Raw genomic sequence first — 16,588 nt, forward strand, 5'->3', positions numbered from 1 at the left:
TTTTTTTTTTTTTTTTTTTTTTTTTTTTTTTTTTTTTTTTTTTTTTGTGGGTGACAGTATGTACTAAAAACAACAGGAAACAGAAAAACTAGAATTCCTCCTACCTAACCATAAAAAGATTTAGAAAAATATAAATAAACCATCCAAATGATATGAATACCATCAACTTCCAACAGAACGTACCTATTTGTTGTAGCACATTATATAAATACTATAAAATATCATTTTTTTTTTTTTCTCGCAAGTCTCAGGCAACAACTAGTCATCAAATTGGAGATTGAAATGCATGAAAGCCAAATCTAAAATGACGGACCTAAACGATAGCATGTCACGGACTTTAGGAGCTCTAGGCATAGTCATAAATAAGGAATTCGCAAAGAAGGTGATACGCCGACGGGCCTCCAAGTTTTGAGGTACATTAATTGCAGATTCCTTGACAGTCAAAAGCAAAGAAAGCCTGACAACCTGTTAACAAATGCAATAGAAAATTAGCCCTAATTTTTCAATGATATCTAAAGAAAATAAGATAAAAAAAGCTCAATGGTAGCAAAGAAAACCTTTTCTATCCACGATTTGTTTTGTGTAAGTTGTATGTTAATATTCTCAAACCTCTGCCCTTTCTTCCCATCGGAGTTTCCATCTTCTGCTCCAAGAATTCTAACATAGGAAATAAACGGTTGCACATAAAAGAATATCAAACGAGGTTCATCCTAATACAATGTTTTAATGTGTACACATACTTATACTTCAAAAGACTTACTCAGAGCCATTAACCATGACATCCTGCGTGATAATCTCAAATATGTCCTGGAGAACATTGATTATCTGTGACCCACCAACTTCGTTGTCATCACCACGCTGTCAAAACACACAGTTGCTTAAATGTATGTACAGTTTGTTATAAGAAACCGAACTTCAAATGAAAGAATACAAGAGCATACAAAAAACAAGCCCACAATAAAAGGGATCCCAAAACTAATATACAGTTTTTGTTCTATCAAAGACACCATCATCATTGCAAACATTTATTGAATGCAAAAGACATACCACAAGAAGCTTTAAAAATTTCTCGAGCTTCTCACTGAGTGAAGGAAGACCACTCATCTTGAAATTGCTTAGGAATTTTTGCTGCTGAATGCTAATTTCTACTTCATACCAAATCTGCCGCACAATTCTGTTTTATAAGAGAACAAATATCATGAGAATGGATAGGAAAAGGAAGTGTTTTTCATCAAATAAAGTTGTTAGCAGAAAAGGTGGTATCAAGACTATCTAAAATAAAGCGTTAATATTATGATCTCCTTACATCTTATCTCCTTCATCCTTCAACAGTTCAGTGACTATATCTCTGAGTGTCTCATAGCATTCTATTACAGCAGAATACATATAATCATCACTTTTAATCTTCCTGAATAAGTCAACATCCTCCTTTCCCTTGAAGTCTTTCGCCATATCCAATGCTATTGGAATCTAGCATCATTGGAGAAAAAAAGTTTAGTTAGTTACATAACTAGTTTCAATTCAAAAACAACAAATGTGCACCGCATGCCTTTCAACTGTCTCACAAGTCTACAAGGATCCTATATACCTTACTAGCAAGCAAGAAAGGAGGCCATTGTACTACAGAGACTTCACTTGAAGAATAAGGAACCAGTAGTAAATCTCTATCCCTGCATGAAAGTATCAGTCAGAGGAAAATGTTGGGAACTTCCAAATTTTATGTAAATTGAACTTCATAGTAAGATTGCGGTGATGACCTATCACTGATCAGGTCCTCTTGTCGCATAGATAGTATGAATTCATTCCAGACATGAGAAAAGTTGGTAATATTCTTCCTTACCCGTGATTCAACCTGTGATGAACAAGTATACATTTTATAAACAAAAGGAATAATTTAAGTAATGGCTGGAAGTTGTTAATTAAAAGTTGAAAGTATTGCCTTCTTAGATAGAATTTAGAAGTAATAAACAAGTGAAATGATTCTAAAATAAGAAATATTGAAATTTCGTATTATTTGATCGATTATCCAACCTCCAAATCATGTTATCACCATTAGTTAAAACACAATGAACCATTCATATTTGTAATAAGGCATGGACTTCCATATTTAGTTGAAGGGAAAAATATGTGATACTACTAGAATTTCATAATCAATAGAATATATCAATAACTTCAAAACTAACATTACCAGGTCCTTTCCCTTGGAATCCATATCTGATGATGGAACCAGTCGTTCACTGAAGGCTGAAGGAATGGCCTCGAACCTGGACCGCAACATGCCAAGTGTCCTTATCTAAAAAATACCGAGGTTAGAAAATGATAGCAGGGTAAAAAATCATTCACCCAATAAAATGGTAAAATATTGTAACAGTTGAGTAAAAAGAAAGTTGAATTTTAGGTTAACTTACAAAGTTAAGTCCCTAAACCTTTTTTTGTATAGGTCCATGAGTTTTGAAAAAGATAAATATGTCGTAGGCATATCCGACCTCTTTTAAAATTCATGAACCTATTGAACACAAAATTGAAAGATTATTGTCCAACCCATAAAATTCAATTTTTTGTTTAATAGATTCATTAATTTTTATAAAGGTTGAATAGGTCAATAACCAATTAGACACAAAATTGAAAGCATAGACTTATTAGACATAAAATTGAAAGTTTCAAGACTTATTAGACACACGAAAGTTGTTTCTAATAGATACGTTTTAAAGTTCAAAGATTTATTCGACACAACCCTAAAATTTCAAGTTTTAAACTTATAATTTAACCACAATTTTATTATATTGCCCCCAAAAGAGTTTTACTAGTTCTTAACCATGGGCAATAATATACTTTCGTAATATCCGGATTTGTACCAAGAAAAAAAGAAAGAAAAGAGGGATTAGTGACGTCAGCAGAGGACCAGCATCACGTCAACGTGATGTTAGGAACCACGATTCTCCACAATGATATGATATTGTCCTCTTTGAGCATAAGCTCTCATGGCTTTGCTTTGGGCTTCCCCAAAAGTCCTCACACCAATGGAGATGTATTCCTTACTTATAAACTCATGATCATTCCCTAAATTAGCCAATGTGAGACTCCCTCCCAACAATTCTCAACAATCCTTCCGAACAAAGTACAACATAGAGCCTCCCCTAAGGCCTATGGAACCCTCTAACAGTCTCCCCTTAATCGAGGCTCGATTCCTTCTTTGGAGTCCTCAAACAAAGTACACCCTTTGCTCAGCACTTGAGTCACTTTTGACTACACCTTCGAGGCTCACAACTTCTTTGTTCGACATTTGAAGATTCTATTGACATGGTTAAGTTAAGGGCAACCACAACTCTCCATAATGGTATGATGTTGCCCACTTTGAGAATAAGTTTTCATGGCTTTGCTTTGGGTTTCCCCAAAGGCCTCATACCAATGGAGACATATTACTTGCTTATAAACCCATGATCATTCCCTAAATTAACCAACGTGGGACTCCCTTCCAACAATCCTCAACACGTGACCGTATGGTCAACGGTCAATTTCTTCGACCTCATCCCTTGTTTTATGGTTTTTAAGCCTCCAAGTTGTTTTCACCAGTTTTATTCTTTTGATTTAATTTAGGACATATTTGAGGAACTATAAGAAATTTTAAATTTTCTAAAGACTCAAACCAAGCCCATGAAGTCGACAACCAAGTAAGTTGCCCTTAGAAGTTTTAAGCAAGAAATACTTGTAGGGATGGATAGGACTTGGCCATATGAATAATTTAAACGTTTTAAGGATGATTCAAATATGAATAATTATGGATTTATGTCAGTTTTGTTAGGTCATGTAACCTGCTGCTTATTTATAGCTTATTCAACGGTTAAAACTATATTGGTTAAATGTAAAATGTCATGAATAGTAAATAGCTTATTCAACGGTTAAAACTATATTGGTTAAATGTAAAATGTCATGAATAGTAAATAGCTATGTATAGTAAAAAGTTATATCTGGTAAAGCTATATATGGTGGATAGTTATATATAGTAGATGGTTATATATAGTAGATGGTTATATCTGGTAAAACTACATATAGCAAGCTAAATCATATATATATCCCTCGAGCTTTGAAAATGTACTTTCTATATTCTCTGTATTCTCCTTACTGTACATATCTGTAGTCATCAATATAAAACTTTTAGCCAGAGTTCTCATTGCATTTTCTCTATCCTGTTCTTTGTGTTCATCTAGATCGAGTGTGTGCATTGTTGAGCGATCCTAACAAGTTTCGCTCGATATGCATGTTTAGGACTTCCACCATGTAATCTGATTTATTTAAATGTTTTGTTAGGACTTTGTCACGTTATGTTTTATTGTACCTTGCTTGATATGCATGTATGTTGTGCGGATATGTATATTTTATGACTTAATGTCATGTATGCCCTAGATGCATGCTAGAAGGTTGGAATACCTACATATCCCCTAATTGACATATGCATGATATGTTAGTGAGTCTTAGTCTATGCTAACTTTCCCTGAGTCCTTGAGCCACATTTAGGGTATTATGACGACATGGGTCGGCTAGGTCTATGTAGGGACAGTTCGGGTGCAACCCTTGATCGTGAACTCACATCAACTGGTGAGGGCTCACTTAGCATATAGGAATGCGACATCACCCCCTTAGGGTCCGTGGCACACTAGAGGGTATTACTGAGGGAGCTTCAGTTGTGCTTGGAATTGGCCTTGCACTATTCTAGCTTGGAATGGAGAGGAATAGGGAGCATTGTCAGGTGCCATTAGGGGAGCTTTCGGCTATCGCTTAGTAGTAGGCATGTATGGAGTTATAGGTAGATTAAAAGTCACCTATCACGAGCGATGACTCCTCCATACCTGTTAGACTTCCCTAGAGCTCGAGACATACGAGGGCACCCAGACTTATGCACAAGAAGCGTGTTGACGTGTTGGACCCTAGAAATTAGGAAACAAGAGGCTAAATGCACCCTGAAACCTGAATACACCGTGATGGGTAACTTACACCCTTGGAATATATGTAAGTAGGGTATATGAAACTTACGAGCCTAAGAGGGCTAGATATGAACTTTACGAGCCTGAGAGGGCTAGATATGAGCTTGAGATGGCTAGATATGAACTTTAAGAGCATGAGAGGGCTAGAAATGAACCTTAAGAGCTTGAGAGAGCTAGATATAAATCCAAGCCATGGAATTGGCCAACTCTAGGACCCTAAATAAGCACATAGCTTAAGAAACATTGAATAGAAGAAGTTTCGATGAGAGCCTACAAGTAGGTGCTTACTAAGTATTTTTATACTCATTCCTGCTATTCTTTGTTTATAGATGGATCGTAGACCATTGTTCGACGATGGGAGCATGCGGCTGCAGGGAACCTTTGTTTTTTATATTACTTTAATGTCATCTTCTTGAAACTTGTGTTATTTTGTAAATTGTTTTCTCTGACACTGGGGACACGCTTCGTACGTTTAACACTTTTCATATCAATTTACTGTTTAAGTTTGACTTTATTTTCCCCGTGTTTCCTGTCTTACAAAATTGAAAAATTTTACTGCCTTTTTTTACCTTCAATCCACGTGGCGATTTGTGATTCAAAACCTCTAAAAGCATGTCATTACAATTTTTCACTCGATAGAAAGAGACTAAACACTAACCTCACCCAAATGGCTGAAGGCTCCATGAATGCCACCAAAAATCGTTGAAAATATTGCATACCAAATTTGTGCATCCATAAAATAAACCTACACAACAATAAATAAATAAATAAAACAAAACAAAACATTACTACAACAAGTCATGATGTGCAGCAATAGGAACAATTATCTTAAATGTAGTCATCATACATTCCTGAAGTTCTACTTCACTTACCAGGACAATTGGAGCCCATATTGCTATAATAACGCCAATATTATATGACACTACCATTCCAAAATAACCGTTAGAACCAGATATAGCATCTTAATAATGAGTTTAATATTTCTTCCAATAATAAAATATTACCATGTGGAAAGAACTCGTGCCATTCATAATTACCAATATGCATTCCCATAATCAACTTCGTAGGACCAACGAGCGGATATATCTATTCAAATGCAAATAATAAACATTAGAGTCTCAATGATATTAATGTCTCCACTAAACATGGTAAAAATAATTCACCAGTATAGGCAATGAGGTAATTTAGTCATGCCATGCTTAGTTACTGCATTTATTGTATCAAAGAAGCGGTTCAGTATCCAGTCCAATAGGACTGAGAGAGATAAGGACTACTCTACTTCATTTAATTGCCAAAGAAATTCAGAGGATTTTACATACCAAGTAGGCGATTACCATGACTCAAACTCATTCCATCCAAGCCCTTTATTATTTGCATATCCTTTATTGACCACTAGGTAAATTCATGGTGGTTCATTTATCAATCACATTCAGCCTTGACCACGAAATAAAAATTAAATTAAATTGAAATAATAGAAAAGACCATATTGTAAACGTGTTCACAAGTCGTTTTGTCTTGAGAAACTTTTGAAGGCCTTTACGTCTCGATAATGTTATCAACATGGTCATCATGTTATACTTCCGAAGGCGGAAGACTCACCCTAATACAAGTCACATTGTCCAACCTCCCCCCTAACTACATGTTTCTGTTCGAAATGGCATAAAAAGTGGGTACGGATACAAAAAGATTATTAAAAAACTATCGATGGAAAGATGGCTCACATCTTGTCCGATAGAATATCCTAAACCTCCCCGCAGACAAGGGAGGACTTGGTCTATTTTCGAGTCCCCAAATGAATATGGAAATTTTATCACGAAGACACCGCCTAGTGGAGAAAACTTATAAAGTCTAAATATACTCCTACATCATGTACAAATTGACCCCCTCTATCTTCAGCAAAGGGGCCATGGATGTACAAAAAATATACCAAAATCTCATCACCAAGTGCATTTTCCATAAGTCGGTGATGGAGAAAGTACACATAGGGATGATGTCAGCAAACTATGGGATTTGGAGCTTGGTAGGAACCTAAAGGATCGACCTTGCCCCAGTTGTATTGTCTAAAGAAGTAAACTCATTGAAATGGCTACCTAGCGTTGATGAGGTCTTCTCTACAAAAATTTTTATGATGGACATAGGAGAAAAAGTAGAAGCAATGAACCCCACGCTCGCAAACACAATATAGAAAGGAAATCATCCTAAAAAGGTGAAGTTTTCCTATGGAAAATAGTGGATAAATCCACTAGCACAAGTGAAAATCTAAAAATAATAATAATAATAATAATAAAATGTCCTACATACTCTATTTCCAAGTTGGTGCACAATAGGCAAGAAAAACAACGAATCACAAACCCATTTATTTATGCAATGCACATAAGCTCAAAATTTCTGGACAAAAATTCTCTCAATTTAATGCTGCTATTATATTTGGTTCCTAAAGAAACTCATAGGATATTAAATCTTAAGTAGGTGGTCACCATAGCTTGAACCTATTTCCTTTAAGCCCTATATTATTTAAATTGGCCCTTCTTTAACCAATAGATATGACCGGGTGGTTGAGTACGAGTATAAACTATTTCATTTCATTTTCTATTTTCCTAGAAAACAATTTTCTCTAAAACATTCCTCTTGTTCGATCACATCATAAATTGAATCACCTTGCAGATATTTTACAAATATTCCCTTTTAAGTACAAAAGAAAATGATTATTATGAACTTAGATGAATAGCATTTATGAGTTCTGTAAGGTACTACAGTTAAATTATTGGTTGATAAGAACAATCACCTCCACATAGTAGCTGAACGCTAGCTTACTGATTAGCAGCAGAATCCAAAACAGTGAATACCTGAACCCAAGAAAGTTTTATCAACAGTAAGAGATAATGAAAACAGGAAAAGGCAGCAATGCAGAACACTCACGTAACCAAAAAGTTCTGTCGCATGAGATCCTATGTAGACAATAAAGAAATTTCAAATAAAAGCTAAAATGGTAGCTGAGCCACAGTTGTTTGCAATGCTAGAACTGTAGCAGCATTAGGTTGGTACTTGCCTCTACTGTAGCAGCATTAAATTGAGAGAAGGAATAAATAAATATAAAGCTATGCTTACTTCAGCAATGAGAACATGTCTTCATGCATGCCTCTCCCGACATAAAGTTTAGGCTGCAGTATGGCCAAACCAAACATCTGATGAGACTAAAGAGAACTGAACCTAGAACATGTGATGAAAAACGAAACGAGAGCCAAACTCAAAATATATAGCATCTAAACAACCAGCAACAAGCACTTCAGTCAAAAGTAATGAATGTTAAACGTACTTACCTGAGCCCACCACATTAGAAATGTGATAATTCGCCAATTTGAACGCTCCATCTTTTTCCTCAAAGGTGGAAGCAAAAATACTAAGCAAGACAATATATTTGGTATCATATATACTGCAACAGCATAATTATAAAATGACTGGTTCTGCCAGTCCGCAGCCCAATTACTGAAAAATTTCACGAGTCCAGTGGGATTTTGCATGGTATTAAAATATGCAATAGGCAAAACCACGACCCATGCTGCTGCCACTATAAACTTTAGAAGATAACGTAGTATTTGGGTAAACTTCAAGCTCCTCCATGCAATCCAACTTAGAATTATATCCAGAGTAGCTGCAGAGAAAGCATACATCATGATGAAAATTGCCATAAACTTAAAATCATTAGCTAAGATAATATTTGACGGTCATCAACAGAAAGCTTCACAGGAACTGCAACTTTGTGTACCACATTCTGAAAAACTATATGAAATAGAATTAATCGTGATTGATGTCATACCTCTCACAAAATTAAGAATGGCAGCAGTAATGAAAATGCTCAAAACACTTTTGAAGACATCGCCATCAAAAACTGCTAGAAGAGATCCACCAGGACTCCAGGCAATTATTACCATAGCCTGAAATCATTAAGTTATAGATGATATTGTGTTCCATGAGAAAAGGTGATAAAAGAAAAGAAAGCCAAAGGGTCGATAGAACCTGGTATGCCAAGATAAGGAATATCCACATTCTGTCAAAGCTTCTATAAAGATGCAAAAAGGTACGGACTTCAACAAAGTTTGTTTTAGGCTTCCTCTTTCCAGCAGCTACTAGGTTAGGATTCTAAAATTCAAATACAGTTTCATAAATGTTAAAAAAATTATGCAAACCAATGTATAGCATAAGACAAGCATGTGCAAGACAATAACACTCAATTTTTATGAAGAAACTTTACAGCTGGATTAATATGCCACAAAGAGAACAATGTATAAATCAACTAGCACAAAGAAAGAAGAGCATGTGTGAGAGAGAGACCGCATTTGCAGGTTGTACAGAATCTGAATGTCTAAAAAAATCTGATTTAGGGTTCATAGGCCATCCAAGGTTCAAACATTTTTCAGACCTAGATCAACAAAAAAAAATTCAATTAATATTATCAAAAGTTCAACATGAATTTACTTCTTGGTGAAGCATACCAAAAATACTCATTGAGATCATCATAGTTCCGCCAGGTAGAATGGCTAGCCTTGCCACCTTTGTTTCTCTTAGCTTCCTGTTGTACCAAGCAATCAATTCTTAGATCAATCCTTGTGAAAATTAGGGAACGGGTAAACTGATCAAATAAAAGATGTAATTACCATCAGAAGAACTTGGTAAATTGGAGTTATTACTTCCCTCAAAAATGATTCATCATCACATATTTCTGTCTGAAACGATTCTCCACTGACAGGATGGACATTGCTATACAGAATCCCATAGACAACGTTGGCCATCTTACATATTGAAGAAACAAGAATAAGATTGAGCATTCTTAAACAACAATATGTTCAGAGTTTTAAAAAAAAATGATATAAATTAAAAAAGGTCACAATTTAGAATGTAACCATTTGAAAGTAATGTGCCGTAACTTAACAATTTGTCCACAATAAAGATCAAATACTGTTCCAAGAATGGTAAATTAATTAGATCAAATCAAATTAAATTTCATGATTCTCATTGAAAGTGATAAATACAAAGGAAATGTACTCACACTCTGAGTAGTATGGGATCATAATAAGCCACATAGACACAGAAAAAAAACAAAATCAAACCCTAAGCGTCCAATCTGTTTACATGATTCATATTATCTCACAAAAATTTAGCAATCATATGCCTAACAAAATGCTGCGTAAATTAGAACTGCATTACATCATCACCAAATTGAACTTATTCTATTTGAAATTATTCCCATGATATCTTCTATAAGAAGTAGGAAATTCTTGAAGCCTACGAAAAAGTAGTCCCATTGGAGTTGATATAGATCAAGGGATAATTACAAACACATTTTGAAGAAAAGCTCCAAGATAAGCAGCGGAAGAAATATTATTCCAAAGGAATTAGGGTTCCTTGTAAACATTTTGGGAATATTCTGCTATTCCTGCCAAAAATTGCTTTATATGGTTTGACCACGAAACTGCAGACTATCATCTTGTCAATAATTACTAAACTTACTTAGTTCAGATGAATAGTCCTACAATAGTCGATATCGGTAAGTTGATTCTTGGAAATAATGTAAACTAGAAGTATGATATGAATCTGATCCTAGCTAATTGGCTTAAACCAACAATGAAGAGCAAGCTAACTTTTTGTAAGAACTTTGAATCTTCCCTTCTCTTCCTGACTCAAATCTAAATTGTATCTCCTACCCAATCTTGGTGGATCTCTCACTTTCACATATTCCCTTAATTCAACACGTAATTGTACCCTTGCCCATCAATCTGTTACACTTACAACTAGCTAGGTTTCACCCTCTGCCCCACGGCCCCCCTCCTGTTCCTTGGCATGCTTCTAAAATTATCCTTCAACTCCAACGCCCTTAACTTGCTAGCATCTACCTAGATCTCATGGATTCATCACTTGCTGGCTCCAATGCATATAATTATTAATTAGAAGTACAATTGGATGAATTAAATCCAGTCTCCACCCTGTACAATTACCTTGTCTCGTCTTTCGTGCAATATTTCATATTAGTCATATATTGTGACCTAAATTTCAGGAAAAGTAATTATTGAACACAACTGTTCAGGAAGTTTGAACGTAAGAACAATTATCTATTTTCAGGATAATCAAATTTCTGGACAATGATGCTCATGAAAATGGCATTAAAGTATTCATGATCAGGTCAACATGGTGCTAATAAATAATTGTAATGGAAACAACAATTTTATATGATATTTTAATGGCATCAAGTGCACCGAGCGTTTGAGAACAATAAAAAAATTTCAAGACATTATATGGGCATAAGAATGTAATAAGAAAACATACATACATTGTGGAAAATGTAGCATAGACATTCAGGCATGAAGCGAATATTTGAAGCTTCACCCCAGATAAGAAGATGAAGTCCAATATAAATAAGCTGCAACTGTTGACGGTCACTTTCATGAGGAAACCTGAAGGACGAAATAAACCATGTATACATAAGCCGCAAGGTGTTGGTGACAACCAGAAGAAAATCCGAATGTTAAAAATCATGTCCTTGGTAATAGCCCTCAAATGTTCAAATATCACAACGAGTTCTACATAGATTATATATAATAATGTATAAGATATGCTTAAATAAAGGCATTTATATGTTGTGTGCATGTCAATGTAACAATATAGAACACAGATGACAGCATCAATGGAATTTAATAAAATTCCAAGACATTAACTAATGGTAGCAATATTCATGGTAGTAAGATATACCCTAGCTTTGGCTTCCAACGAAGATAGTTACACCACGAAATATAGTTCTTAAAGATTTTTTCACTCAGTTGCTGTACAGTGCCACTTTTTAGCTGCATAAACACAAAATATTAACATGAGATGCAGCACATGAACTCTAATAGAAATTTGAGATCACATTATAAACGGAATAGTATAGATATTTCTCAACTGCAAAACAAATTACCTGTTTAGCAACTTGCGGGTTCTTATTCCTTATATCAATATTTGCAAGGAGCAGAATTAAGTGTTCCCTCTGGTTTGCTACATTTCCTTTCTTCATATGCAAAGAAGACATGCTAGCAGTTAGCAGATCTTATCTTCCCTTTTACCATATTCATACGGTATCACAACTAGACTCACTAAAGTTGGATGTAACAAATCTAAAAGTATTTAGAAAGCACGATTTTCTTTTTTATGAGAAGAAAAAACACCAATCTCAAATATCACGGACACATCCCAACAATGAAAACTTCTAATCCTTATTGGCATGAATAACAGAAAGAACGAAATACACGATAAAAAGCAGCGAGCAGAACTAGATCAAATTAGCAGATGATTGGATGTATAGGGATTGGAATTTGGATCACAAATTCACAATTCCACGAGCTATAAGAAACCAAGTCTCAATACTCCATCAAATATCAAAGAAACCCTATACACCCTCCAATGATATTGGGATTAGAGCCAGCTAACCTCCAGAAGCAACTACCAGTAACACTAAAACAAATTCCATTGTAACTAGAGTCTCCAAAAGACAAGTTACCTGAAACCCAAAAATTGAGGATAGCCAATCAAGTATATCATTTATAGGTTTCACCCTCTCCGTTGCAGCTGGCGGATTTTCATCGGGGTTGCCGGTTGAATGAATTTGGGGCATAGGAAGATTGTTCACCTTCTGTAATGCTTCAATTGCTGCTTCAATCTATACAATACTGATGAAAGTAAGTATAGGGCACTAAAATTAAGAAGTTAAGTAGTGAACTAACGCAAATATAGTATCATTTAGACTTGTGTTAACCTCCGGAAGTTCCATGATAGCTGGTTTAACTGCCATCGCAAACAAGGGGAGAATGTTATAATGTTTATGCTGCTCTTTTTTCCTTTGAACCTCCTTGGCATATTGCTCTGTCTGTAATGACAAATTAGACAAATTATTTCATGTTTTTTGTTCGAGGAATTAAATTATTTCTTGCATTGAAAGTTTGAAGACTCATACCTCTACGTCAATTTTTGAAGAAGGTACCACTGTCTGTAGCACTTCATATAGTACAGTCGCTATCTGATACATCTTAGCCATCTCTTCCCTTCAGGAATTCAAGAATCAAAGGAGAACAAAAGGTGTAAGCAGCATGCAAACCAAAACTGTGGCATATGAAAGATGAGAAACAAAACTCACGGTCGTTTGGTATACTCTCCTCCTTCGATATTGTGCTTATAGAATCTCTGGTAAAAGGCCTGAATTTCTTGAACATCATGTCTTTCAAGGATTGGGTGTGTTTCAGTTTCTTCCTGTAACAAGTATACATTTTCTTTGAGCACTTTGATCCATGCCTTAAATCAACAAAATATTATATAGATGAAGCATTATATCTAAATGTTGCAAAAATCTTATCATTCAAAAAGTAGAAATTTAAGGTGCTTATTGCACATTCCACCTTAGGAAAAAAAAATACATTATGTATATCTTTAAAAGCTTCTTAAAAAATTAAGCATAATTTAAACAGATGCTTGATGATGTTCAAACATCATGATTCTGAAAGATGAAACCATAGCAGGGAAGAGGAGGAAAAGTTATGAAGGAAACTTTTGACCAACATATAACTGTGATGTTTTGTATAGAATTTAAATTTGTGAGGCTATGAAAGTTTGTAGAGAAAAGGACTGTAAATCGACAAATTAATGGTTTAAGCAATTAACTTGAATGACACATGGATATGAACATGACACCGTGTATTTTCTTTAAATCTAACATAGACATGAAAAGGAGACGTTTATTAGAGTATATCATTTTTAAATATAAGAAAATTTTAATTTAACAAGCTTATGTATTTTTGTCCTCAAAAGAAAAGGAAATTAATATACTTCACTCCCACTATTTATTATTTTGTTCTATATACCTATTTTTTGTCCACGTTTTTAAGAGTAAACAAATACATAAAAGTTTGAATACATCATATATCTAATAGTGTTTGGCATGAGTTTCAATCACGTGTCCTTAGCCAATGTTAACATGTATCCAAAAAAGTGTTGTACTCATATTCAACTTACTCAACTGGTGTCTAGCATATATCTATTGTGCCAATAAAGTTAGGAGTGGTTGACATGTGACACAAACACATTGCCCAAACTAAAATGTCTGTTCTTCATATTCTTTAAGTTAAATAATAATAATAATCTGAATGTAAACTGTTTAATGTTTTAAGTAATAAAGTTGAACCTATTAAAAGCTAACTTTTTTACCAAATCTAGAAAGTAATTATCTTGAGCCGATTGAAGTTCACTTTGCGACCATATCTAGAAACACTATGATATTAAAAGGTATACCCTTTCAAGTCTGTGTAACAAATAGGTCTTGAATTGCCGGACACCACGTCCACTTGATGTTGGATCCATTTTATGAGCCTTCTCAAATGCATGGAAGCGGCCTACAAATTAAAGTAACAAGGAATACAAAGTTCAATTGTGGTTTTAGGAGCTAAACAACAGTGCAAAAAGAAAATAAGAATTCTCTGGTAACATGGCCACACTCATAACATGATCCAGCTGTAATTTTTCTTTTACTGCACCTACAGAACTACAAGTTACGCAAAGGAAACTTTTCCAAGTATATCACCTACCAGTGAAGGATAAAGGTAAAAGTTAAAAGGCAGAAAGAAGTTGATAGATGAAAATTTTCAGTATCCATTCAGCATACTCCCTAAAAAGTTCTTCCACTCATATCATTAAGAAAAGGGGGGCTAAATTGAGAAAGAGGAAAATTAAACATATATGAAGATAATTTCACATTACATGAAGTCGCTTGCAAACTCAATGGTTTGGTTGGTTGCATGAAAGAAGAACTTGTGTTATGTATCCCAATATAATTCAATGAAGCCACATTATTGTGTTCTAGAGATTACATAAACCATTATTGAAGTCCATCCAATTCAAGTGACGGAGCAGTTCCAAGCTTGGCTTGCCACAATTACTAAATCATAGAGAGAGTAAGGAATGGTGGTGGCAAAGACAAACCATCCCTGCCTCTCAATTGACTAACACTCTAGACATGAAAATGATTGCAGTTGTAACCTCGTTCCATTTGGGTTTTCGGTACGGTAAAAAAAAAAAATCACGCAAAAAAGTAAAGTATATCGTGATTGATGATTTCAGGCAGTTAATAGAACGTAATAAAGAGCAGAAGGAAATGGCGTAGATGAAAATAAAAGTATTATAGTTAAAATTATATGAGCTGGAGTGATTACAGAGATAGGCGACTCTGGGATTTTCGGTCTCAATCTCGTTGGCGACTCGGAGAATGGGGGCAATGGAGGCGAGGGAGGAAGGGACGAGCTCGCTGTCAATGCCGGAATTATCCTCGGGCAGCTCAACCATCCGAGTGGTCGTTCGGGTAACCCGGCGAGACAAGGAACGGGGCGGGCCCACCTCGTTCTTGCTCCCACTGGAGCTGGCCATGAGTTGGGTTGGAAAGTGTCAACAATCTGGAAACTGTTGGGGGTGAGGGATTGGGTAAAGCGAAGGAGACAGGGTGTTGGTGTCCGTATGTGAAAAGTAGAGGAAATGGGGAAGAAAGTGGGGAGAAGCATGTTTATGTAGGTAGTAGTAGTAGCAGAGAAGAAGGAAGATGCTTTGAGTGTGAGGTGGGGCAGTTGGAAGGAGGGAGGAGGAGCTTTTGGATTGCTCAGGGAGAAAGAAAAGAATTGGAATAGTGAGTGGGATGATTGAGTTGGAGTTGCTTTGGAGTTTGATAAGGAATTGAAGGTGAAAGAAAAAAGGTAGAACGCAGAGGGCGTAAGAGTGTGGGTGTGGAATGGGCGCTTTGGCTTTTGCTTTTCTTTTTTGGCGCTAATAAATTAAATTTATGCATTAACAAAGGTGACAGCTACACTGCTTTGTGGAGAGTGATGTTGTGTCGTCTGTCTATGAATCTATAAAGCACTCTTCTGAGCCTCGCTTTTTTCAGGTGGGAAGACGCAAGACAAAGCCTTTGGCTTGCTTTTCCCGCCTCACTCTCATTCTCGCTCTCACTGTGACTGCTTTTTTTTTCTGCCAACCCAACCACAGTGGAGACGATGAACTTACATGACCTTCACAATTGCACCAAAAAGGAGATTGTAAAACGCTTCATTTTTCATCCCTCCTTCTCTTGTACTTTTTAACTATCTTATATTCCTCTCACCATTCTTGTACTTTTAACTATCAGCAGATTCAAATCACACACTTTCTTTTTCTCTTTTCTCTTTTTTCTTTTTCTCTTTTCTCTTTTTTTAGTTCAATAGTTAAAGATCAAATGGATACATTATTCAATTTTTTTTTTTTTTTTTTTTTGTAATTTTCATGTTAGTAGACCATTGTGGCTCGATTCTGTTGAAAATTGGAACGCTACAAATGTTGTGGTTAAAATAATGTCCTAAAATCACAATTAAGAAAAGGATTGATTTCTCAACCACTTATATAAATTTATTTAATTTTGATAATTAATTATTGTGTTATAAAAGTATGATTTAAACGTCCAATTTATAAACAAAATATCAAGTTGTGAACAAATGTTAGAAATGGTGTTAAGGAATGGGAGCATAGTATTACGCAACAAAATTTATTTATTAACAAGAGAGATGTGAATG

The 16,588-nt window shown here is 35.2% G+C and overlaps 1 protein-coding gene across 1 annotated transcript in view; it reads right to left on the bottom strand.

The window, feature by feature from the left end:
* LOC111437035 (callose synthase 7-like) overlaps window positions 1–16,229 on the bottom strand; it is a 22,749-nt gene extending 6,520 nt beyond the window's left edge. The window contains exons 1-28 of the mRNA XM_023074860.1: window positions 15,209–16,229; window positions 14,292–14,392; window positions 13,144–13,256; window positions 12,964–13,051; window positions 12,766–12,876; window positions 12,511–12,669; window positions 11,932–12,021; window positions 11,727–11,818; window positions 11,308–11,431; window positions 9,638–9,772; window positions 9,476–9,552; window positions 9,315–9,402; window positions 9,000–9,122; window positions 8,800–8,917; window positions 8,303–8,634; window positions 8,091–8,143; window positions 7,768–7,828; window positions 5,987–6,068; window positions 5,855–5,904; window positions 5,641–5,727; window positions 2,189–2,293; window positions 1,758–1,852; window positions 1,589–1,670; window positions 1,307–1,470; window positions 1,048–1,174; window positions 761–858; window positions 558–657; window positions 314–465 (exon numbers count right to left, since the gene is read on the bottom strand). Coding sequence (XP_022930628.1) covers window positions 314–465; window positions 558–657; window positions 761–858; window positions 1,048–1,174; window positions 1,307–1,470; window positions 1,589–1,670; window positions 1,758–1,852; window positions 2,189–2,293; window positions 5,641–5,727; window positions 5,855–5,904; window positions 5,987–6,068; window positions 7,768–7,828; window positions 8,091–8,143; window positions 8,303–8,634; window positions 8,800–8,917; window positions 9,000–9,122; window positions 9,315–9,402; window positions 9,476–9,552; window positions 9,638–9,772; window positions 11,308–11,431; window positions 11,727–11,818; window positions 11,932–12,021; window positions 12,511–12,669; window positions 12,766–12,876; window positions 12,964–13,051; window positions 13,144–13,256; window positions 14,292–14,392; window positions 15,209–15,419 — 3,218 coding nt within the window. The 5' untranslated portion in view covers window positions 15,420–16,229. The remainder of the gene's footprint in view (window positions 1–313; window positions 466–557; window positions 658–760; window positions 859–1,047; window positions 1,175–1,306; window positions 1,471–1,588; window positions 1,671–1,757; window positions 1,853–2,188; window positions 2,294–5,640; window positions 5,728–5,854; window positions 5,905–5,986; window positions 6,069–7,767; window positions 7,829–8,090; window positions 8,144–8,302; window positions 8,635–8,799; window positions 8,918–8,999; window positions 9,123–9,314; window positions 9,403–9,475; window positions 9,553–9,637; window positions 9,773–11,307; window positions 11,432–11,726; window positions 11,819–11,931; window positions 12,022–12,510; window positions 12,670–12,765; window positions 12,877–12,963; window positions 13,052–13,143; window positions 13,257–14,291; window positions 14,393–15,208) is intronic.
* Window positions 16,230–16,588: the final 359 nt, after the last annotated feature.

The sequence above is a fragment of the Cucurbita moschata genome, unplaced genomic scaffold (assembly GCF_002738365.1).
Source record: "Cucurbita moschata cultivar Rifu unplaced genomic scaffold, Cmos_1.0 Cmo_Scf00062, whole genome shotgun sequence".
In the NCBI taxonomy this organism is placed as follows: domain Eukaryota; kingdom Viridiplantae; phylum Streptophyta; class Magnoliopsida; order Cucurbitales; family Cucurbitaceae; genus Cucurbita; species Cucurbita moschata.